The sequence below is a fragment of the Astyanax mexicanus genome, chromosome 9 (assembly GCF_023375975.1).
Source record: "Astyanax mexicanus isolate ESR-SI-001 chromosome 9, AstMex3_surface, whole genome shotgun sequence".
In the NCBI taxonomy this organism is placed as follows: domain Eukaryota; kingdom Metazoa; phylum Chordata; class Actinopteri; order Characiformes; family Acestrorhamphidae; genus Astyanax; species Astyanax mexicanus.
Genome location: NC_064416.1, coordinates 41,228,318 through 41,254,894, shown reverse-complemented (window position 1 = coordinate 41,254,894; position 26,577 = coordinate 41,228,318). Strand labels below are relative to the sequence as shown.

General features: G+C 38.4%; 1 protein-coding gene across 3 annotated transcripts in view; it reads right to left on the bottom strand.

Annotated features, from left to right (window-relative positions):
- The window catches only part of LOC103026877 (protein unc-13 homolog C), a 365,017-nt gene that overhangs the window by 166,979 nt on the left and 171,461 nt on the right, over positions 1 to 26,577 (bottom strand). For all 3 annotated transcript variants that reach the window (XM_049483498.1, XM_049483499.1, XM_049483500.1), the window contains exons 17-18: positions 17,371 to 17,504; positions 13,009 to 13,094 (exon numbers count right to left, since the gene is read on the bottom strand). In XM_049483498.1, coding sequence (XP_049339455.1) covers positions 13,009 to 13,094; positions 17,371 to 17,504 — 220 coding nt within the window. The remainder of the gene's footprint in view (positions 1 to 13,008; positions 13,095 to 17,370; positions 17,505 to 26,577) is intronic.

Here is a 26,577-nt window from a genome sequence, read left to right as displayed (position 1 = left end):
CTCCTTTCCGAGTATTGCTGTTTTTTTTTTCTCGTACAAAACCTTAATCCATTGCCTGTGCTATCTCTCTCATTTTTGACCATGTTTTGTATTTACCAGCCCCTTTTTTTTGCCTGTCCTCTGATATTGCCTTTCTGCAAACTACCTCTTAACTGTATTTAATTTATGGTATGTTTAATCCCTATTGCTGCTGTTTGCCGGTGTTGACCTTTGAGCTCATTTACAGACTACCCCTGTGTCTTACTTACTTATTACATAACTAATAAAGTATATTTTTGCATTTTTGACACTTAACTTGGACACCAGGGCCTCCTTTTAACTGTATAGTTTGCACCAATAAAAGGAACTATACAGTAACAGTCAAATGTTTGGACACACCTTCTCATTAAATGTTTTTTATATATATTTTTTTCCTACATTGTAAATGAATACTGAAGTTATCCAGACTATGAAGGAACGCATAATGAACCATGTAGTAACTTAAAACTGTTAAACAAACCAAAATACGTTTAGATGCTCTTATTTTGGGGGCTGTTAATTTGTGTTTTCTGAGGATGGTAACTCTGATAAAACTTATCCTGTACAACAGAGAAAACTCTTTGTTCTCCTTCCATGGGATGGTCCTGATGAGAGCCAGTTTCAGCATCAAACCATTTTTGATATCCCCCTCACGACTGCACTTAAGGATACTTTCAAAGTTCTTGAAATGTTTCGGATTGAGAAGTTTTTTTTTTTTTTTTTTTTTTTTTTTTAAGAAAATGCCAAGATGTGCAAAGATGTCACCTAAGCAAGAGCTGCTACTTTGAATAATCCAATATATAAAACATATTCTGGTTTGTTTAACACTTTTTTGTTTACTAGTTTATTCCATATATTTTTCTTTATAGTTTGGATGACTTTAGTATTAATCTACAATGCAGACCATTTTAAAATGATGAAAAAACACGGAATCTTGGGTGTTCCTATCTTTTGACTGGTACTGTATATATTTAGTGATGGAGAGATAGAGAGAGAGAGAGAGAGAGAGAGAGAGAGAGAGAGAGAGAGAGATGAAATGAAATCTGTCAGGAATGAGTTTTTGTTGCATTTCTATTTGGTTCTCTTTGAAGATGCCATTTCCTTTATATTCTCTCTCTCTCTCTCTCTCTCTCTCACACACACACACAAACACACACAGAAACACACACACACACACACACACACACACACACACACTCACACATAAAACACTCTGTGGGTCTCCAGCTGAGTGGTTGTTTGGTCTGACCCCCGTGTTGGCATACGCCGAAGCTCTGAAGTGTTTCCTATAAAGCAGAACTCCAAATCACACCCTCACACACACACACACACACACACACACACACACTCCTGCCACAGGCCATCGCCCTCCTGCTGAGAGATGCTACGGCTCAGCTGCCCAAAGCCCAGGTGAGTCTAACTACCCCACACACACACTCACACACATACAAACACACACACTCACGCACTGCACTTTGCCAGCCAGCACCTGAATCTAAAAGCCCACCATAACAGCACACACACACACACACACACACACAGTCAGAGACCACCGCTACACCAGCCAGAGGACACCCACTACAACAATCAAACATCAGCTGAATGCACCAGAGCTCCTCCACCTTCACTGCAGTTATAGCCTCTAGTGCTCGGGAAAGTGCTTCACACCTGATTCTGGAACAGAGCTGTGAGGAACATATTTGATTGTATTCAGGCACACGAGAGAATTGGTGAGGACAGTTACTGATACCTATTGTTTTTGACTGTTAATTGATTAAGTGATTGGAAAGAGGGCTCATTTATATTAATCCAGATGCTTTAGAAGCATTTTTTTAATGTGGGACACACACCCTGGGGGTGGGGTTGTGGGGATTCGTGTTGTCATGAGGGTCTAACCCCCCTTTAATGAAAATACATCTAATTTTACCTACACAAGTGAATAAAGTGAGTCAGACACAGCTCCCTAATCAGTAGCTCTAGCTCTGTGCAGCCCACAAGGCTCTCCTGATTCACTGCCTGTGAGTTTTACACAATTAAGTTTAGCTAAGCAAACTTTAACAACATTTCAACACACAAGCACTTACACATCATATGGAAAACCTACTGAGTTAGCTAGCATGGTTGCGTAGCAACAAAACACACACTATTTTGGATAGTTTTCAACAACAGAGCCTAAAGTTCTAATCTAATATCATATGTATTTAACTATTCAAAACATGTACTGGTCGAACTCAGCCAGCTTTACTTATTTTTTTTTTATAGTTTTCTAATCCAAAGATGTTTACAAAACTCATGTGACATGTAAAAGCTCGTTTAAAATCAAGTCCACTAATTCCTTTTATTTTCTCCCAAAAAAGTATTTATTTTAAAGAAATGGTTGTCTGCATGTTCAAATAATTGATATTTATGACAAAAAATAATTCCTATAAAAAAATAATTCCTGTTACTGGAACTTATGTTTAGAATAAAATAAATTAGTTTTTATCATAGAATCATCAAAACCATGAAAAATAGCTAAATGCTAACAGCATGAGGACAATGAGCACATCCTAGTAATTTAGTCAAAATTAGTATTTAAAAATTAAACCAGTCACTCATAGTTACTATAAGATCAAATATACAGAAAAACTAATGAGGGAACTTCATTTTGATCTTCCCATGATCTTCAGAGGAACCAGCTGATGTCACTTCCTGTTGTAGATGTGACTTGTAGATGTTCCAGATGTTTTTAGATGAGGTAATGTGTTTTATGGTAACAGAACTAAACGAAACTTAAATATTATGGATTTACTATGAAAAAAAAATTCAAAAAGGATTTTAATATTTATATTTCATGGTAAAGTTTATGGTTAGAGAGTGGGGACAGGTAACCAATGCTATTTTTTCAGTGTTAAAAGTAGTTTTTATTATTTTATTTAATTACATATCTTATGTTTGCAATTAGCTCAATATACAAGACACTATGCTTAATAAAAAAATATTTTAAAGTTATTTTGTGTACACATTTATACATGTCATTTCCTGGGAACAGAAATTTCAACAGAAATTAGTAGATTAAAACGTGTGATCACCACAAATAAACTATTGTACAAATAAAAAAAAACAAAAAACTTTTTTTTTACAATTTCCTCGAAAACTTTATTTAAATAACAGGGAAATTAAACAGGACTCTCTCTCTCTCTCTCTCTCTCTCTCTCTTTCCGTCTGTGTCTCTCTGCTTGTAAAAGCTTTAGTGAGTAATCGTGTATCAGAGTAAAGATGTACACCAGAGCAAGACCTCTATCTCCTGTAATCTCCACACCCCTCCCTCCACACACACACACCATCGCACCATCACACATTATCTCACACAACATCACAAAGTGAGAGAGGAGTGAGAGAGGAGGAGACAGTGAGAAAGAGAAGGAGAGAGAAAGACAGGACGAGTGAGCGAGAAAGTGCTATTTGTTTTGAAGTGAACTGTAGACTAATTATGTCCTGCTGTTCAAAGAAAATATGTTCCTCCATTTTTTGCCCATCACTGGAATCCTGTAGCTGCTCTGAACACTGTGTAAATAAATTTAGAATTAAATGCACTAAAGTTATCTTAAGTTAACTTTATTTGTTGGTGCACGTCTTGCTGGAGCATCTGTGACCAAGACAGCAAGTCTTTGTGATGCATCAAGAGCCACGATATCCAGGGTAATGTCAGCATACCACCAAGAAGGACCAACCACATCCAACAGGATTAACTGTGGACGCTGTAAGAGGAAGCTGTCTGAAAGGGATGTTCGGGTGCTAACCCGGATTGTATCCAAAAAACATAAAACCACGGCTGATCAAATCACGGCAGAATTCAATGTTCACCTCAACTCTCCTGTTTCCACCAGAACTGTCCGTCACCACGATAAATTATTGTGCTCTAAAACCAGGTTTTTCAGATTCACTGTCCAACCCCTGTTTTTTTAAGGATTTATTTATTTTATTGTTGATGATTATTTCTTACAGCCAATGAAAACCAAAAAGTAAGTATCTCAGAAAATTAGAATATTATATAAGACAGATTGGTACTTTTGGCAGTGTGGGCAGTGTGCCAAGTCCTGCTGGAAAATGAAATCTGCATCTAAATAAAAGTTGTCCGTAGCAGAGGGGATCATGAAGTGCTGTAAGATTTTGTGGGAAAACAAAACTGCATTGACTTGATAATAAAACACAGTGGATCAACACCAGCAGATGACATGTCTCTCCAAACCATCACTGATTGGTTTAAACTTCACACTAGACCTCAAGCAGTTTTGGACTGTGTGTCTCTCCACTCTTCCTCCAGACTCTGGTCTCTTTATTTACAAATGAAATGTAAAATTTACTGATGGGTAGTGATGGCTGCTAGCAGCTTACTAATCTCAGGTGATTGCTATGGTGTTGCTAAGTAATTGGTAGGTGGTTGGTATGTTGCATTTGTGTTTCTAAGTGGTTGTTGTGGTGCTACCTACTGGAAGCAAAATGGGTACAGCATGGCTATTGCTATGGACATTGCTATGCTAAGTGGTTGTTATAGTATCCCAATGGGTTGTCATGGTGTTACAATATGGCTTAAAGCTTACTGATATCTCAGGTGGTTGATAAGGTGTTACTAAGTGAATGCTAAATGGGTGCTACAGTGTGACGAGCTGATTGCTATTTTATTTCAGGCATGTGACATGATTATTGTCAATATAATAATGATTAATATTTCACTGAATTAAAGCACAGATCCACCCCCTTACTCCCTTTAATCTCTATATGTTTAACATTACATTACTGTACATTTTTACATTACATTACTAACTTCATAGGTCCTAAAATAGAGCCCTGTGGGATTCTACATGATCTGGTAAGCTAAATGGCATTAAAGTAACCTTCACTTCAGTATTAATAATTGAATCACTGACCCAGTGTTTACAGGGTTAAACAATCCGTCTCTGACATGCACTGTTTTTGAGTTACAATCAATTCTAATCAATGCCAAAACTCCACAATCAATGCAGATGAAACAGCACCTTCATAAGCGACGTGTTGTTGAGTGAAGCTGCATCAATAAGAGTAGAGAACATAGATTCCCCATGCATGTGCAAGTGTCTGTCCATGCATGGAATCATTTTATTTATTTATTTCTGTATTTCATTTTAATCTCTTCTCTTTTGCAAAGGCCATCTGGGCTATAGTAGACCAAACCTCACTCTCGTTCCCTGCCTGCATTACCCTGAAACTCATCAATCTGTCAGCTTCCAAGCAGCAATCCAATCCTGGAAGCTATACATTAATCCCTCTTCCAATCCTTTCCCTCACTTTAAGCCAGATTTAACCCACCCCCGGCCCTGAGATTCCCTCAAAACACCCTACTGAGGGAAACCTCACCGAGGGAAGAGCAAGAAGCATAGCTCACAACACGCTCAGCTCAGATACAAATCAAGATGAAGACCATGACGTAAAAAAAAAAAAAAAAAAACTTACATATGCAACAGGAGCAGATTCCTTTCTCATCTATGGTGGAAAAGAGCTCAGTTTCGGATCTGTTGCTGTTTTATATGCACTGACAATATGCTATATGCTGCTAAACAAACCAAAATATGTTTTAGACTTTAGATTCTTCAAAGTAGCACCAGAAGCACTCAAGTGCAGTCGCAAACACCGTAAAAAAAAAACGTTATGATGAAACTGGCTTTCATCAGGAAAGGAAGACCAAGAGTTATCTCTGTTGCACAGGATAGAGATACCAGCCTCAGAAATCACAACCATAAGTTAAGAGCCACCTAAAATTTTTCCAGTCAGTTATTAAGAAGCAGTAAATCCATCTGTTCTGGCGTTCAGAGGTGAGTATATCAGACTAGCTAATATCGCCCAGGCTTACCGGAACACTCAGGGTTCCTCAGTGTAGCGCTGTTGGGTGGCATTTACTGCCACTAACTGCAGCCAGCGCTAGATGTTAAATGCTAATGCTACTGTTTTTTAAATAACAGATTGATTTCTTAGTACTGGTTAGAGTGGGTAAGATCTGTGGTTTGATATTTGATGTGGATTATGGCTGTAGTGCCAGAATGCAGCTGAAGGCCCAATGCTAACTAGGCTAACAGACTGCAGATATTAATGGAGATGGCTAACGGCTAAGTGGCGATGCTAATTGTATTTCTGAGCTGAATTAATCACTGTTTTTAATAACAGATTGATTTCTTAGTGCTGGTTAGAGTGGGTAAGATATGTGGTTTGATATTTGATGTGGATTATGCCTGTAGTTCACTTGAGGTAATTACTTATTACATTCACAATGCCAGAACGCAGCTGTATGCAGCTGTCGGCCCAATGCTAGCTAGGCTGACTGCAGATTTTACTAAAGATGGCTAACGGCTAAGTGGCGAACAAAATAAATCACTATTTGTAACAACAGAAGGGTGTGTTTGTGCTGGTTAGTGTTTTTAGATCCTGTGGTTTTATAGGATATGTGGATTAAGACTATAGTTCTCCAGTCTGTAGTTATGTTATACCTTTACAACACCAGAATGCAGCTGCTGTCTGTCCGATGCTAGCTAGGCTAACAGACTGCTGGGGTCAATCTGTTCACCTCTTGGCTGCTGACTTAACAAATATTACATGTAGCTGCTCTGCTGTTCGGCATTTCCAAAGTAAAAACTCTCCAAATATTTTACTTTTTTGTTTTTTGTAGACAAACAGCTAAAGTTTACTCAGTCGGCCGCAGACTAAAGCTGCTGGGGGTTCAGGGTAAACTGTGGCACTGGAATCCGGATCAGTGTTGTGTTTCATTTTAACGTTACGGTGGGTTTATTGTCCAGCTCAAGCTGTGGACTGGAATATGGATCGGTAGATATATCGGCGGCCCTCGCCCAATAGCCGATACATTAAATTACGTCAATATCTGCCCCGATATCGATATTGTATCGTATCGGCCCTATCGCTACTTGCTAAATTGTGTTTCTGAACAGATCGCCTATAATCAGAGCACCCTCAACATCAACACGCGTCATTCAAAAGCTCCTTTCACTTTAATATATTACTACAAAGCGATTTTCAGCATGACTGCTTGCATGCTGCTCTTTTGTATCAGGAGCTCGGTATCTGCTCTCGCGCCTTCAGTGGGATTTGAGTCGCAATCTCCTGCGGCCACTCAATGAGAATGAGCCACAAAATTATGGAGACGAATTAATCATCCTGCACAAAGCAGCTCGGAGAATAGACGGCCGGGGAAAACTGCTGCTCCGATGCTGCTGCTGTGTGAGTGTTCCTGAATATTTATCTATTCTGAATACAGACACACACACACACACACACACACTGTACACACACACACAGACACTGTACACACACTTTGTCATTGCTAGCTTTTAACATGATGTCTTTTGAATGCTGTGTAAATGCGGACTATAAACGGTCACACCAAGACCACAAAGCAAGTATCATCAGCGAAGACCAACGAAAATAAAGCTGATCCCCGCTTTATAACAAGTGTCTCTAATAACTGTGTAGTTACACATTTACAATCATGTAATAACAGCGTAATAACTGGTGAAGTACATATTTTTACAGTTTCTGTTCCAGACTGTGGTTCTTGGCCCCTCTCATGCCTGGCATTTTGGTTCAAACCAAATTTTACCACAGTTAGTTCTGACTCTGCAATGTGATTGGCTGAGAGGCGTTTTAGGAGTGACATTATCAGCCGGTAATGCACTGTAACCGAAGCTCTCCATCTACTGTATTACTCCGCCACATACAGGTAACCCAGCAACGATGCAGCTCTTACAAACCAAATACAAAGTATACAAATGTGATGTCATTATACACCACTGGGAACCACTGGATCCCATAGAGGCACAGTGCAGAAATGCCATGTCACACAAATAATTAAGCCCAGCGATATGAAAATATGCATTATTACACACATTATCAGCCACTAATATCAGGTTAAGAGTTGGTATTATTTAAAAATAAAAGCTTACGTGCATATATTTTCCATTTACTATAAGTTTTTTTAAGCTAAATGTAAAAGAGGGGACCTTTGTAATTCTGCAGGTTTTGCCGCTGGGGGGGCGCCGAAGAAAACTAAACTTCAATTCTTAAAAAAAAAAAAAAAGCATTTTCTTTTTTTTCAGTCAAACGAGCGCTTATCTAAAGTCCTTAAACAACAAGACACACAATAGAGATGTGTGAGAGTAAAGAACATTTCTGAAGTAAAAACAACCATGTTTTTTTTTTTTTTGTCTGTATAATAAATAAATGGAGAAAATTGCAATTTATATAGCGCCTTTTTAGAAACCCAATCATGCTTTACACCAAACCACTTACACTCATCCACACACACTGGTCAAAAGTGGCAGCCAATTGGGCACAGCGTACTCTCAACTGGAAACCACCACGTAAAAAAAAAATCTCTCAGCCAGCATATCTCAGCCTCCTCCAGTCTAAACTCCAGTCTGACCTGACCAAGTCTTTATGCCAAGAACAAAAAGTAAAACTGGATAAGATACTGAACATGCAAAACATTGATTAAGGTAAAATACTTTTTTTTTTTCATCAACAAAATCCTTATTGTTCTTTCCTGATGTAATGCTACATTTGAATGCTTGGTTTTAGTGAGAATAATTTATGAGTCTACTCCACTCAAATGTCTGTATTTGGGGTTATGTCAATCTGTGTACATTTACTATGTACTGCTGCTCTTTATCGCTCTCTATAGGCAAGCTAATAAAAAGCAACTGTACTACCAACATGTGTGTGTGTGTGTGTGTGTGTGTCTGACATTCTCTGTGCGATTCTGTCAAAGCACTGCAAAGGAGCTTAAGAGTCACACACGTGCCCATCCACACACACACACACACACAAACACACACGCCACAATTTATGCTAAATGCATACACAATCAGGGGACCAGCAAATGTCACTTTATTCTCACGGCGGCAAACCGAGAAACAGACAGAGCATCTGCACCGCGCTGTGTGTGTGTGTGTGTGTATGTGTGTGTGTGTGTGTGTGGATTACCACTGTCTCTGCACCTGGTTTCCATAGAAACACACAGATTAAGGATAAACGTGGAAAATGACAAGCCATAATTACAGGTACTCTATAGGCAAACATCTCGGGACACCTGCTCACTCACTGTTTCTTCTGAAATCAAGAATATTTATAAAAAAATAGAGTTTATCTTGCTTTTGTTGGAGTAACTGTCTCTCTCTCATATGCCCAAAAGTGCTGGGACACCTGCATACACATGCCTACAGATTCACACATTCACTTACACTGTACATGCAAATGTTTGTGGACACACACCCTTACTAATTAATGCAAACAGCTACAGAAACAGTAGGTTACACCCATTGCTGACACAGATGTGTAAATGCACAAATACACACACACACACACACACACACACAAACACACACACACAGCATGTGTAACCTCTGTACACAAGTACTGCCAAAAGAATAGGACTCTTTGGAGCACAAACACATGAACCAAGAAAACTGGCCCTTTGTCTAATGCCAGCCGTGGGCTATAGACGTATATAAAGCACCTCCAGCAACTGTGTTCTCTGGAATGATGGCGCTCCACTCCAGTACTTTTGGGATTGTAGAGTTCGAGAGTTGATTTTGTTGCATGGAGATTATTTAATTAAGTTAAAGATCTTCAGACCTCATTAATACATCAATGTGAGGAATTACGTAGAATGTCTTTCCTGGATACTAGAGACAGTTCATATAGTCAGTAATGTAGGGCTGCAACTTAGGACTATTTTAGTAGTCGAATACTCTGCCGATTGGTCGATTATTTGTTTGATTAGTCGCGAAAATGTTTATATCATGCCATTAATTTGTGTACTTTCTACTGGTGGGGACAGCTAAACATTTAGACCCCAAGACCAATTGTGTGGTATATGTTGATGAACCTATATCATACTAAAAATCACAAAGTACATTATAGGAAACATTTACACAGGTTTAATGTTATGTTTTAGGAGATTCTAGGATACTAGCAAGTATTTCAAGTTTTTTTTTCTTTCTTTTTTCCAAGGAGATACCTCCCTGATGACTTTTTCTATTAAAGCCTATAGTTTTAAGGGAATTTAAGATAATTTAAGGGGGTGGACAGAGGTACAGTATCTCCATAACAATAACTAATGTTAGTTTAACATTAGTTTAACTAATGTTAGAAATGTTAATGAAAGACTGAAGCATGTTTAAACTCACCTCATCAGCAGCTCTCTGCAGTAATTTAACTTTCCATGGGTGATACAGAACTCAGTGTTTAAACTGCATAGAACTAGCAAATTTTGTGTTTAATGGACACAACGCTGCTGTAACACTGCTATTCTCTCTCCCGCCCTCTTACATGCTGCGAGTCCCACCCACACTAATATCTCATTGGCCAACTAAGCATGATGAGAGGCCTATCAGGATGCTCTCTCTCTTATTGTCGATTATGTTGATTACGTTGTCGATGACTAATGACTTACGACTTATGAACGTTGGTTCAGTATTAATAATGACATTTAAGATATTTCATTTGTAACAGCTGAAGTTTAGATCTTATCTCTCCTGTATATCTGTGTGTGTTAGAGCAAGAGCAATAACAAAAGGGTGAATAAAAGAAAGAGAGAGAGAGAAAGGGAGTCACAGAGAAAAAGAGAAAAAGAGAGAGAGAGAGAGAGAGAGAGAGAGTATCAGAGGGAATTACCTTTCAGTTTTTTGGCCTTTAGTTGTGTGAGTATGTGTGTAGCAGTGGGAATAGTCTCTGTCCCAGTTTTATGGCCAATCAGGATCAAATATCAATGCTGGATTCAGAACTGCACTGATGGCGAACCAAATGGCGCATGATTTATCAGCAATCGCAGAAAGCAAATAGTAAAATCCCTGATATTAAAATCTAATTATAAAAAGCTTTTCCTCATTAATTCTCGTATTTACCCAGAAGGCCACTGAGATATTTAGCAAAGATGGATCTTTTCTGATTTGCTTCACAAATGTTTCGTCAACTAGGTAAAATGTTGAACATGCTTTAAACTTACGTGACTTTCAATAAACCTTCATTAGAATCAATTTGAAATTTTTCAGAACTCAAACATCAGCTCTGCTCAGCTGTATATCCCAATCACTAATAATGCCTCAACACAAGGAAGGTCAAGACTAGTACATGCCTCCCTCGACACATGTGAAGCCAATCACTGTCTCTTTTTGAACTGCTGCTACTCCACTTGGAGGAAAGCGCAGCGACTCGGTTCCGATACATCAGCTCACAGACACCTTGTGCTGATCGACATCACCCTAGAAGTGAAAGAGCACCATCTACCCACCGAGAGAGAAAGCAAGGCAAATTATGCTCTCTCAGGGCTCCGGCAGCTCAAGGCAAGCTGCATGACCGGGATTCGTGCCAGCGATATCATGATCATAGTGACAGCACTAGAAGCAATAGTAGAAAATGCCTTGGAAAATGACAGTGGAGACTCCAACAGAAGCAAGATATACTCTTATTTAACACCGTTAATTTCAGAAGATTTTCACAAAGACTGAGCAAGTGTCCCAATACTTTTGTCCATACCACGCATTTCTAATTCTCACTCTGACCTTGTTTTCTACGTTTTTTTATGAACCCAATATCAGCAGATCTCACATTAAAGCGGCGCCGGTGGAAATCAGCCAGAGGGTGGACGTGAAGCTGAGCCTGAAAATCGTGCATTAGTTAAGCAGGCCTCTCGCTGCATGGCCGTGCATTCCAATCACACCTTCTCGCTCACTTCATTAGGATGTAATTGGGAAAGCTGAGGCTTTATTTTGGCTTAAAAAGCTGCTCGAGAGAGACTGGTTTAGAGAGACAATCATGGACAGATCAAGGGACAGGACTACTGGTGCTGAAGCTCTGACGCCCCAACTTTAAAGAGTTAAACCAGTGTAGTGGAAAAAGCAGCAAAAACTGAATCTGGTAGCTACTTGTGTTTTAGTTTATGATAGTTTCTGACTAAGGACTGTCAACGTTAAAGAATTAGTGCATTCTGTAATTTGGAAGCAGTAACGCCTATTTTTAAGCAAGTTAATTGTGCCACCAAGTTTGACCCCTACTTCTGCCATTATGTGCCCCGCCCCTGCACAATTTTATTTAATTTTTTGGCTGAATGATGGGAAAGCTTCAACAAGGACAACAACATACCAAAGGAGACATCACCCAGTGTTCTGTATCGAGTTGTAACGCTCCAAAGCCGGTCTCAGATCTGAATTTTTAGCTTCGAAACAGATAGTAAGCTTTGGGGCAGGTGAAACAAGAGGCACATGGAGCAGATAGAACACTCAGACTCACTCTGACCGTATTCCACTTACTTACTTACTAGTTCATACATGAACTAATGCAGCACCAAAGCTCATTTATGGCATAACTTACAGAAATAAAATAAATAAAAGAAACTAGCCTGGTCCAGCTACACAAGTAAGAGGATGCACACTTAGTGGAATTACAGATTCCCCCCAGGCCATTTAAATGGTCATCTCCACCATTGTGAGCATTTGTGCAATACCAACCACTCCCTGAGATTTTTATACTCTATACAAATTAAGCTCTAAACCAAAATATTCAGCACCTCATGTTAGCTTTATCTCCCCTCAAACATACAAGAATATACTAGTATATTAATTGACACCTCTAATAGAAACAGAATAGCAATTTACATTTCTTACATTAATTATTTTATTTACATTTAAATATCCTCAGTACTATAAAACTTGACACCCCTACTTTGTACACAATAATAATGTCTGCTTTAATTTACGTGTATGACGTCATCCTGGACTGTCTGAAAAACATGAAGGTGGAGGTCTAAATCAGTTGTGATGAAATTCTTATTCATCTAAAGGCTGGCAGTTATACAAACTCCAGTCAGAAGAGGAATCCACCTAAACAAATAAATAAAAAAAATCAACCTAAATAATCCTCGCATCCTTCTGAAGACAGAGCACAGTACACTGAAGCGCAGTAACTCACCCTCCATAGCGTATTTCATGTCCATGGCAAATAGGCTCCACATGATCTCAGCACTGATCTTCCCCATGTTCAGCTCCTGAGGAAACCTGCAATTCAGGAACAGCCAGTTACACCATGTTAGGAACATAAACAAAAAAAAAAAAATAGTTAATATGCTTAACAAATGTAGCAACTTTTGGTTTTAATTTTTTTTTTTACTTTTATTTTTATATATATATATATATATTTTTTTTTTACTTTTGAAATTATAAAGCCAGTTCTTCCATCCACTCATTAGGACTTGCCAATTACTAGTAATGGCCAAAAGGAGTGACGGCTAACAGTTGCTCAGAGGAAAGCACCGGATCCCCAGAGAGTGCCATCTGCACACCCACAAAGAGATCAAGGCCGATTGTGCACTCTCGGACTCTGGGTGCTGATGACAGTCCAATGCTGACTCAAAACCCCTTATTTAGTAACATATATTAGTTTATTCCACGGAATATCTTCTTAATCTTCAGAAAATTTATATCCAGTCTCAAATATAATAAGGGTCTCTAATAACTGTGTAATTACACATTACCTACCCATGTAATAACAGTAGAACTATGGGTGAAGTGCACATTGTTACATATTAAGTACAGGCATCCAGGTTATGTAATTATTAGAGCTGAGGACTCATTTGGAATCATTTGAAATCATGATGCTGGGGGTCAGTGGTAATCAGAAATCTGGGGGTCAGTGGAGATCTAGACTGGGGGTCAGTGGTAATCAGAAATCTGGGGGTCAGTGGAGATCTAGACTGGGGGTCAGTGGAGATCTAGACTGGGGGTCAGTGGTAATCAGAAATCTGGGGGTCAGTGGTGATCTAGAATCTGGGTGTCAATGGTAATCTGGACTAAGGGGGTCATTGGTGGTCCAGACTGTGGGGGTCAGTGGTTATATGGACTCTGGGGGTTAATGTCAATCTGGACTGGCCTAGTGGTCAGTGTTGATCAGGACTCTGGGGGTTAGTGGTGATCAAGAAGCTGGGCGTCAATCATGATCTGGACCTCTGGAGTTCAGTGATGATCTAGATTCTGGCTGGTCAGTGGTTATCTGGAATCTTGGGGTCAATGGTAATCTAGACTCTGAGTGTCAGTTGTGATCTAAAATCTGGTGGTCAGTGATGATCTAGACTGTGGGGGTGAGTGGTGATCAAGAATCTGTGTGTCAATGGTGATCTGGACTCTGGCGGTCAGTGGTGATCAAGAATCGGTGGGTCAGTGGTGATCTAGAATTTGTGGGTCAGTGGTGATCTAGAATCTGGGGGTCAGTGGTGATCAAGACAAGGTAATTCGTATTCTTGAGGTCAGTGATGATCTTGGTTTTGGGGGTCAGTGTTGATCTGGACTCTGGGGGTCAGTGATCAGCTGTACTCTGGGGGATTAGTGGTTATCAGGACTCTGAGGGTCAGAGCTTTAATTATCTCTCCTTTTCCCTCTCTCTCTCTCTATTCTCTCTCACTCTCTTTCTCTTTCTGTGGCATTAAATCTCTCGCTTCACACTGTTTCCTACAAAAAAACGCCACGTGGTCTGTCACACTGCCCTGTTTCTATAGCAACGCACCACCATATGCTACAGTGTGACGAAGTGAGCAGCAACCGTGACCTCTCTTTCCTTCCAGCCCTCATCCCTTTTTCTCTCTCTCGCACTTCCATCTCTCTCTCTGTCTCTCTCTCTCTCTCTCTCTCTCTCTCTCTCTCCGTTTTCCCCATTCCTCTTCTTTCACTGTTACTCTACCTGCTCTTACTAATACTAATTTCTTTCTCTATCTTACTCTCACTCATTCTCCTACTCATCCATCCCTCCTCTTTTCCTCCCTCCACCTCATCCTTCCTTCCTGTTGTGAGAAAGCTCTCTGAACCCAATTAAGCTGGACCCGACCAAATTCCCCATCCAATCTGAAGCCTGACCCGACTCCATTTACCCCCTCAGCAGCCTGGAGCACAGACTGAGGAGCGGATAAATGCAAAACCAGCACTCCATTCTATCAGTCTATTCTATCACTCTATCACCTCCTTACTCTATTTTATCACTTCATCCCATCACTCCATTCAATGACTCCATAAAATCTCAACATTCTATCACATCTCATCACATCAATCCATTCTATCACTGCATTCCATCACTCTATCCCATTACTCCAGTCAATCATTTAATTAATTCCATCACTCCATTCTAACTCTATATTCCATCCTCCAGTCCATCTATTTACTGTCTGGCATTCAATGATCTCTCACCAAGAGGTACACTACACAACTGTAGCCTCTAAGAGCCTTTTCATTGGGCAAGATCCAGTGTCCAATCAGACCACACCTGTAATGATTTACATATCAGCCTGAGACATAATTGCATGCACTGTAAAAAAAAAAAAATGATTTTTTGACTTTGTAAATATAATTAAGTTTATTTGATTACTATCTACAAGAATAATCTAGTACAGTCTAGTTACTACAGAATTTCACATAAAAATATTATTTTAATTTTTTCTTTTGTAAGAAGTAAAACTAAAAACTGCAAGTAAAAGTACTCTTACAGGATCCACACATTGCCACAGTTGGCAGCAGAGATTTTCACCACATGTTTAGCAGTTGAAATGCTCTAAATCTAAATCTAAAATCTAAATATATATATATATATATATATATATATATATATATATATATATATATATATATATATATTTTTTTTTTTTTTTTTTTTTTTTTTTCAAAGTGTTTTTAGTGCTGTACAAAACTGCAAAGCATTTGTAATTTTACAGTATTTCCATTGTAATATACAAGCCATCTTTGTCAGTCATCTCTATTTTATAGAACATCATGTGGTATGCCCATCAAGAAACTACAACTTTGGGACTTTTATGTTGAAACCAATTTACTGACAGGAAGTTGCATCATATACCAGTTTGCCAAGGACCCATGGAAGCAGCAAGCATGTTTATAACACTCTTTTAAATTGTAAAAAAATAAAACATTTTTAACATCTGGTACATCATGTGGTATGACCTCAAAAAATAAGTTATTTCTACAAATATATAATTTTGATTAAAAATTCAAAACTTTTGTTGGAAGCTAGCGTATTTTATTGTTATAAAAACTTGTTGTAAAGTGTATTTCTTCACATCTCTGTTTTTTTTTTTTTAACTTTATGCCATGTATTAACATCTGCAGAAATTAATATTATGATAAATAAAATATTTAGCAGGTTATAACATTACTAAAGAATTTCAAAACTTACTTAACCCTCCTGTTATGTTATGGGTCAATTTGACCATTTAAAAGTTTGAAGATCTAGGAAAAATAGTTAAAAGTATGTTTTTCAGTATAAAACTTCTTCTGCTTGCCTTAATTACTGTAATCAACATATAACCCTCTGCAGTAAACAAAAACTAAAACAAAATTCAATGTTATGTTTTAATGTTATGTACAGCTATTATGTCTAATATGTACTATTTTCAAAAATAATAAAGTAGTGAAACATTAAAAAAGTTTGAACATGTATTTTTTTTTTAATGAAAATCGAGTAAATTATCCTGACTGAACTATTACCTGTTAGAGGTAAGGAACACCATTGCAATATTGATAAAATAATTAGCAATGTAGTTAGTAATAAAATATTCACACTGCTTGTTTGATTTTTTTTTTATAATTACTAGTTTGTATCATTATTATTATGTTGGATATTAATTGGATTATAAATCATGTACCGGATCAAATTGACCCGGGAACACCATTGCTATTCCTGACAAATTAACAAAACAGGAGGGTTAAATTATAAAAAAAAAAAAAAAAAAAAAACTTTCCTAAGGTTAAAATAAGACTACCTTTATAAAGGGTTTATAAATGGTTTATAATTAGTTTATTAATGGTTAGTAATTAGGTTGTAAATGCCTTAAGAATCATTAATAATCAGTTATAACACATACATAGAAAGGGCAACAATGACCTGTTGTTTGTAAAATAGTGAACCCACAGCCTTCTATATTGTTTCCTTTTCTACGTATGTGTTATACCTGATTATTAATGAACCATTAATACAGTAAATGTGAACCATTTATGAACCCTTTATAAAGGTACTCTTATTTTAAAGTGGTACCGTTTTTTAAAGTAAATTCTACTCCACCGTTTTGCTGCTATCCAGTATGCATTTTTTTCAGTGGGTGTACATTAAAGTTCTTTCAAATAACATAGATTTCTATTAGTAACTCATGAAAGATTCTATAAACATATAACTAAAATAACAATATAAAGGGCTACCACACCAGCTCAATATCCTAACCGTATATAATTGATGCCTATACATTAAAAGCACACTGGTTTACTTATAGGCACAAATACATACTGGTTCAGGACGGGTGTGTATGCTGTTCGGTCCTCATCAATCACCGACACCATCAGAGTGATGAGCTTAGGCCAGAAATCCAGATTCTTTATGGATGGACCCTGCTCCTCACGGGGCAAATCCTGCTTCTTAGACTGCAGAGAGAGAAAGAGAGAGAGAGAGAGAGAGAGAGAGAGAGAGAGAGAGAGAGAGAGAGAGAGAGAGAGAAAGAGAAAGAGAGAGATAAGCTGGTCGGTTTCTTCCAGACTTCTTCTTTTTTCTTTACGGACAGGCTGAATAATTCATTTGGGCTAAAATACTATAGGCTGCACTTTTAGAGGATCAGAATACAGTGCATTCCACACACACACACACACATGCAGTATGACGCAAATCAAAAGCAGTCATAGTGCAGCAGCCTCTCTGAAAACCTCATTAGGAGGTTCATCAATAATGCAGCAGTTTAGTTTGTACTGGTTTTGCCCTCCAGTTCTGCTACAACTCCTCATCAGGTCTGATTTAAGGAAACGCTCGTCCCTGCAGACATCACCGTAAAGTGAAAACCAGAGCGGATTTGCAACACCACACAGACCAGTCTCCTGGCTGTAATACAAGCCGTAATCCAGAGGCTTTAAAACTGAGTATTTTTAAAACTGAGTATTTCCTTTAGAATAGTTTCTTCAGTACACATGAGTCTGAAGGTCATGTGTGTATCAGTATTCTTGTACTATGACCTATTTAGACAACGGCTATGAATTACTATAACTGTTTCTAACATGATTCATTCAGAATTTATTATAAATTATTAAATATCAACTGAGAATCATTCGCTCTTTGTGAGAGATCATTTAATAAATTCCAAAAAAAATGTCAGTGTCTACTAAACATATTCAGTAATCACAATGCATTGTTTCGTAACTACTATGTATGATTAATATCTACTATGAATCTTTCAGCATTTACTACAAATCATTCAGCATTTACTACAAATCATTCAGCATTTACTACAAATCATTCAGCATCTAGTATGAATCATTCAGCATCTAGTATAAATCATTCAGCATCTAACATGAATCATTCAGCATCTAGTATAAATCATTCAGCATCTAATATGAATCCTTCAGCATCTACTATGAATCATTCAGCATCTACTATGAATCATTCAGCATCTACTAAGAATCATTCAGCATCTACTATGAACCATTCAGCATCTACTATGAGTCATTCAGAATCTACTATGAGTCATTCAGAATCTACTATGAGTCATTCAGGATCTAGTATGAATCATTCAGGATCTAGTATGAATCATTCAGTCTCATTCAGCATCTACTATGAATCATTCAGCATCTACTATGAGTCATTCAGCATCTACTATGAACCATTTAGCATCTACTATGAATCATTCCGTCTCTACTATGAATCATTCAGCATCTACAATGAGTCATTTAGTCTCTACTGTGAATCATTTAGTCTCTACTTTGAATTATTCAGCATCTACTATGAATCATTCAGCATCAACTATGAATCATTCAGCATCTACTATGAATCATTCAGCATCTAGTATAAATCATTCAGCATCTACTATGAATCATTCAGCATCTACAATGAATCATTCAGCATCTACTATGAATCATTCAGTATGAGTCATTCAGTCTCTACTATGAATCATTCAGTCTCATTCAGCATCTACTATGAATCATTCAGCATCTACTATGAGTCCTTCAGTCTCTACTATGAATCATTCAGTCTCTTCTAAGAATCATTCAGCATCTACTATGAATCATTCAGCATCTACTATGAATCATTCAGCATCTACTATGAGTCCTTCAGTCTCTACTATGAATCATTCAGTCTCTTCTAAGAATCATTCAGCATCTACTATGAATCATTCAGCATCTACTATGAATCATTCAGGATCTAGTATGAATCATTCAGGATCTAGTATGAATCATTCAGGATCTAGTATGAATCATTCAGCATCTACTATGAATCATTCAGCATCTACTATGAATCATTCAGGATCTAGTATGAATCATTCAGCATCTACTATGAATCATTCAGGATCTAGTATGAATCATTCAGGATCTAGTATGAATCATTCAGTCTCATTCAGCATCTACTATGAATCATTCAGCATCTACTATGAGTCATTCAGCATCTACTATGAGTCATTCAGTCTCTACTATGAATCATTCAGTCTCTTCTAAGAATCATTCAGCATCTACTATGAGTCCTTCAGTCTCTACTATTACTCATCTAGCATTAAATATTAAATTAGTATGTAAATTGAAATTATGAGAGTAAGAAATGAAGAACAGGAGCAGAAACTGTTGATTAGAGCTCTACATTAGTGGGTGCATGATGACCGTGGACAGAAGAATGAAGGTGATTGGGGTAAATGGTAGAGGCGTGTGCGGACCCTCTGAGAGCTGTGCTCTGCGTGAGGTGTGAGTTAGTATTCAGCTGCTGCTCTACTCATGAGATAATGACAGGTTATCACAGATTCAGACAGGAGGAATCAGCATCCTCACACACACAGAGACAAGGCCCCTCCTGACCCGCCGAGAACACACACCTGCCCCTCAGCCCCGGCGCTGGATTGGATGGGTGTTTGGGCTCTGTGCCAAGCTGTTCTGGCAGTGCTCAGGCCTTTGATTCAACTGAGCAAATCCAATCCCAGCAACAGTTCAGTTGTGCAGGAGCTGAGAAAGGCCTGATATTCTGAATTGAATGTGAATAAATCTAGAAACATACTAAAAACTTCAGTTAAACAGGTACTACTGATGTTGCATATTTAAAAAATGTCCCATTACACATATTAGAACTCAAGACATACCTGAAAAGGCAACTTTTGGGAAAAAAAAAAAAAACTGTGGATTGATGAGACAAAAACTAAACATTTGGGAAGGTGTGTGCCTTATTACATCTGGCGTAAAATGAACACTCCGTTTATAAAAAAGAACATTATACCAACACTAAAACATGGTGGTGGTAGTGTGATGGTCTGGGGCTGCTTTGCTGCATCAGGGCCTGGAAGACTTGCTGTTATAAATGGAACTATGAATTCTGCTGTCTACCAAAAGATCAAAAGATTCTGAAGGAGAATGTCCGGACATGTGTTCCTGACCTCAAGCTGAAGCGAACTTGGGTTCTGCAGCAGGACAATGACCTAAAACACACCAGCAAGTCCACCTCTGAATGGCTGAAGAAAAACAAAATCAAGACTTTGCAGTGACCTATAGTCAAAGTCCTGAGCTGAATCCTATCGAGATGCTGTGGGATGATCTTAAAAGGCGGTTCATGCTTGAGAACCCTCCAATGTGGTGGAATTACAACAATTCTGCAAAGACGAGTGGAGCCAACATTCCTCAACAGTGCAATGAAAGTCTCATTGCAAGTTACCAAAAACGCTTGATTGCAGTTATTACTGTTACCAAACGGCCAGCAGCCGTTTGGTGCTGTCCTTGGTCCTGAAAGCATGTAAGTGAGCAATTTTCAAATGTCATCTGTAAATTCTTACAATATTCAGATAGATATGTCTGAATTATGCCTAGTGTGGGCTGGAGGGCTTTAAAGCCTCACACTGAACTGTGGAACTGTGGTATTTGGGGTCACTGGGGAATTGCTACATCCACACACTGTTTAAAAGGTCAGAGAAATGGAGTAAAGATGGAGCCAGATGGACATTTGTTCAGCAGTCGTCAGATACCTGAGCTGCCCCCAAGTAGCAACCTGTGCTACCAAAACAACCATTTAACAACACCATAGCAACCACCTAGCAATCACATAGAAACACCAGAACAACTACCACAGAACTGGCAACTGTGTACTATAAGCCTAGATACTGCTCAGCAGTGGAAACAATTCTGCTCTTCTATTATATGCAGTAAATTACTTATGTACTTAAGTACTGTATGTTGAACATTTATATTTGCCTTCTTACAGATTTCTTTTGTTTTTGCATTTTATCACATACTTACATTTTTCAGATTATCAAACAAAAATATAAAAACGCCCTTTCAATATAATGATTTCAGGGGAAAAAAAAACACTAAAGCAGCTAAAAGATCACAAAAAACAAGATCATTGATCATCTATCAGTCTGGAAAAGTTTACAAAGTCCTTTTTAAGGCTTTAAGACTCAAGAGAACCACAGTGAGAGCTATTATTCACTAATGGAGAAAACATGAAATACTGGTGAACCTTCCCAGGAGTGACCGGCAGACCGAAATTACTTCAAAAGGGCATGAACAACTCATCCAGGAGGTCACAAAATAACCCAGTACATCTTTTAAAGAACTGCAGATCTCACTCGCCTCAGTCTTAATTATTCTTAATTAGTCTTAATTAGTCTTAATTATTCAATAATAAGAAAGAGACTGGGTGAAAATGATTAGGGTTCTCCAAAGAAGAGTTCTAAGGCAAAAAACACTGCTGACCAAAAAAACAAACAAAGACAAAAAAAAAAAAACACAACGGCCCATCTCACATTTGCCAAAAATTATCTTGATGATCCACAGAACTTCGGCTAAATATTCTTTGAAATGACGTTACAAAAGTGGAACTTTTTGGAAGGTGTGTCACGTTAAATCTGGCGTAAAACTAACACATAATTTCAGAAAATTCTGCTGTTTACCAGACAATCCTGAAGGAGAATATTGGACCATCAGTTTGTGACCTCAAGCTCAGGTGTACTTGGGTTCTGCAGCAGGACAATGACCAAAAACAAACAAACAAGTTCACCTTAAGTTTTTAGAGTGGCCTAGTTAAAGTCTGATTGAGATGCTTTAGGATGATCTTAAACAAGTAATTCTTGCTGGAAAATCCTCCAATGTGTCTGAATTAAAATATTTCTATAAAGAAGAGTGAAACAAAATTCTTCCACAGAGATGTGAAAGAATCGTTATCAGTTATCAGTAAAGCTTGATTGCTGTTCTTGTCGCAAAAAATGGCAGGGCTAGATGGTTTGGATAGTTTTTTTCCTAAAATAAATACAACTATCATTTAAAATGTGCTTTTAATATTTACTCAGGTTATCTTTTTCCCACTTTTATTAAAGTGATAATTGGAAAAATATCAGTACGACAAAAGAACAAAAATAAAAGGAATCTGGAGGGGGCAAATACTTTTTCACTTTTGTTTCACTGTATCTACACACTGTATACACACACAAACACACACACACACACAGCTCTCTGATGTATTGCTTTTGCTGCAGATACAAAACCCATTTCTCCAACTGATCTGCATGCAGAGTAAAAACCTTTTAACCCCAGTGGGGGATCTCCTTCAGCAGGCAGGCGAACGAGTGTGTTTTGCGCTGGTTCTCCAGCTCTGATTAATTGAAAAGCCTGATCTGAAGCCTGAAGTCCATTATGGCTATGAAATAATCTGATCAATTATTTAACAGCTTTGGGTTTAATATCCATCTCTGCCAATCAGCAAGAGGGCTTCTGCTGTACACCTGTCTCCCAGCTGGATTAGGCCTTTAGGAGTTTAGTTTGGACTGAGCGTCTGATTTCACACGTCCCGTGGATTACAAAACGCAAAATCTGCAAATCTGGTGCATGCAGCCTCCAGTTTAATACAGTTAAATGCTAACTGCTGTAGACATGCCCAACTGCTCCTCCAGCATTGCTTCTGAAATTAATGATGTTCACAGTGAGCTTACTCCACGTTGCTGCAGTAACAAGTCTTTCCAACAACAATGGAACATTTCTGTGAGGAGAATTTGATTGAATTCGGTCTCTCAAGATCATTAGTATGGGACACCTGTTTATTCACTGCTTCTTCTGAAATGAAGGGCATTAAAAATAGTACAGTAGTTCATCTTGCTTTTGTTGGAGTAACTTCCAATAAAAAAGAGATTGTGGAGCATCGCTATGAGCCAGTGCCAGCACAGTATGTTTTAAGTAACAATGCCGTGAGAATTTGATAAAAACAGAAAAACATGTCTATTTGATTGTATAGAGACCAGAATTTGGAGTCCTTTAAAACATGAAAATCAAAAGGTTGTATCACACCAAATTCATAAAGATCTCATTCTTATGTATTTAAGGTATGTGTTTCAAGTGCTATTACTGTAGGATGTTGGGCTAATAGGAAGTCAAACCTAGTAAAAAGTCTATTCGGTTTCGCACAAAACTATAGAACCAGAGTTCAATAAAAACAGCAAATCAAACTGTTATCAAATGACACAATAAAATCTATTAAGAACACACTCTGTATTATTAATCATAAAAGTTAAAGGTGATATTAATGTACCATTGTGGGGTAATGGGAAGTCAATGCATTCAACAACAAAATAATTAGTAGGGTCAGGATGTGGTCGCAGTTCCAATACTCAACTCTACAATGCCAAACATACTGAATGAAGCTTCATCATTCCAAAGAACAGCGTTCCACTGCTCCACAGCTCAATACTGAGGAGTTTATACCCCTCTAGCCCACACCTAGCATTAAATATGGGGGCAATAGATTTATTTTATCAGCTCCAGAGAGTCTAATTCTATTGTTAATACTTCTCTACCAGTGGCGATTGCTCTAAGACTGCAAGGGAAGCTCAGCTTCCCCTAAAATGTAAAAAAATAAGTGTTTAAATATATACTGTTGTGTGTACATGTCATTGATTAAATATGGGCTACATCGTGCTGAACTTTAGTTCAGAATCAGCTTCTTATCACTGGTAACGCCGCGGCTTTCCTCTCACTCATTCCCGCAGCTTCACAGCGCTGCTTTAAACACAGAGGTTAACAGAGAAGCAAAGCGGGCAGCGAAACGAGACGAGTCATTGGATAAATGCTGGGCTTTGTCCCGCCCACCGGACGCTCAGCGTCTCTGGGGGTCTATGGGGCAGCGGGCTGGCCTCGGCCGGCCCGGACGCTCAGCTTCTGCATGATGATTGGATGATCTGTCTGAGGCGGAGTCCCTTTTTGATTGACAGCGAAATGAGCGAATCAGCGATCTTTGGGTGTAAACATGCGCGCTGGCAGCATTTAACTTTCATTCTGTTCTGAGTTGAACCGGAGACTTTCCTAATCCTTATAGCGGCATTTTCTTTATTAAAAACTTCTATCACTCTTTCTGACTTCTATCACTCTTTTCTATCGCAGTTTCTGTCCAGCGGGTGCTGCTCAGCCCCTCCACCGTCACAAAGCACACACAGACGGACACACTTCACACTGGCCTCGCGCCAGTGCAAGCTGGACATGTCTTCCTTACAAAGAAAAACTTAAGAGTTAAACAGCAGGGCAGATCAACTCCTCAGATTAATTTAGTGTAAAAGGTGGGTAAAGTAACAGGTATTTTCAGATGTTCTGGTTTGATAAAGTGAGCTGGCTGACTGGAAGTGCTGTAACAAATAAAATGTACTGATGGCCATTCCTCTTGATGAAACTATCTCAGGACATAAATTAACAGGGACCAGTAGTAAGTATTGTCATAATTTTAATCATTAAAATTAATTAAAAGTATTGAAGGGATTATTCAAGGAAATTAAAACTGTTCAAAAAGGAAATAAATTTACCTGCATTTTTTTCCTTTACCAACTTTAAAGATTTTGCATAATGTTTTTTTTTTTTTTTTTACTGATCATTTTATGTTTATTCATGTCATAGCGTCGTTTTTTATGTAATTGTTCAATGTAAAGAATGGGTACCTTTTTGTTGTGTAGTGAAAACGTGAAAATAATGCCTTTTGTTTACAAAATAAAAAAATCTCAGGGAGAGTGGAATTTACGCATAAATAAAACGACATATGTTAAGATGTAGGCCGAAACTGAGCTTCCCCTCCTTGAAAGACCAGCATCCGCCACTGCTACCTACAGAGACTATAGGCTATAGACAAGCTGTTTGTGTGTGTGTGTGTGTGTGGCTTTGCACACCTGTATCAGCAATAAGTGCAACATAAAGTAGCTAAATGCATTTTATTAAAAGGTGTGTAATTTATCAGGTCCTGACTCTGTCGTTATGGTAAGATGCGGAAGTTTAGCATCTGCTTGTCATTACAACAGCACAGGGGTGATGTCATCGTCAGGACACACACACACACACACACACACACACACACAATTTTTTATATGGTGTCCTCAGACATACTGCCCAAAGGTGACCAAGGAAAGTTTCTGAGGGTCACTGTGTGTGTGTGTGTGTGTGTGTGTGTGTGTGTGTGTGTGTGTGTGTGGTCTGATGCAGCATAGTGTAGCACTGCATATGCTTATTAACAAGTGCAATGACACCACTGTCACTACACACAGTTCATCCACAGAAAAAAAAACTCCCTGTGTGTGTGTATTTGTTTCAGAGAGCGACAGAGAGAGAGAGAGAGAGAGAGAGAGAGAGAGAGAGAGAGAGAAAGAGAGAGAAAGAGAGAGAGAGAATTGGGAGAGAATTGAGAATTTTATATTAAGTTGGTGCAGATTAGTAGGTCATGAATATGAATGGGCCAACTGACAGAGAGAGAGAGAGATAGAGAGAGAGAGAGGAAGAGAGTAAGAAGAGGGAGAGAGATTGGAAAGTGTAAGTGTGAAAGTGAGTGTGAAAGTGTTTGTGAGAGAGAGAGAGAGAGAGAGAGAGAGAGAGAGAAGCTACCCATCAGTCTTTCAGATCTGACTGAAGGGTGGTGCTGTATATAATGAGGTGTATAATGGGTGTGCATATGTGTGTGTGTGAGAGAGAGAGAGAGAGAGAGAGAGAGAGAAAGAACGAGAGAAAGAGCGAGAAACAGAGACAGAGAGAGAGAGAGAGAGAGAGAGAGAGAGAGGTGTCGATCAGTAGATGCAGTGCTGATGGAGCAGTAAGTAGAGGTTACTGATTCGCTCATTGACCTGATTGACAAACACAGCAAAATACTGCACTCCTACTATTAATCACACTGTCCTTCACACACACACACACACACACACACACACATATACACAAACAAACACAAATATACAGGGTTTTTACATATGATTTACACATAACCGATAAAAAAATTTACCACAATTACGAGGGTAATGTAATAATCCGTCTTGTCCTCAATTAGGGCTTGGCCACATCACTTCACAACTGTGGTCTCCAGTGGTGGATTAAGGTGATCAGAGCCTCTAGGCTACACTTTGAATAGGCCTCCCCTTCCCGTCACTTAAAAAAATAATAATATTTATTTATTATTGTATTAATTACAACAATATTCTGTGACAAATCACAATTAAAATCATGCTTTATTTATGTATTTAGGCATATCTTA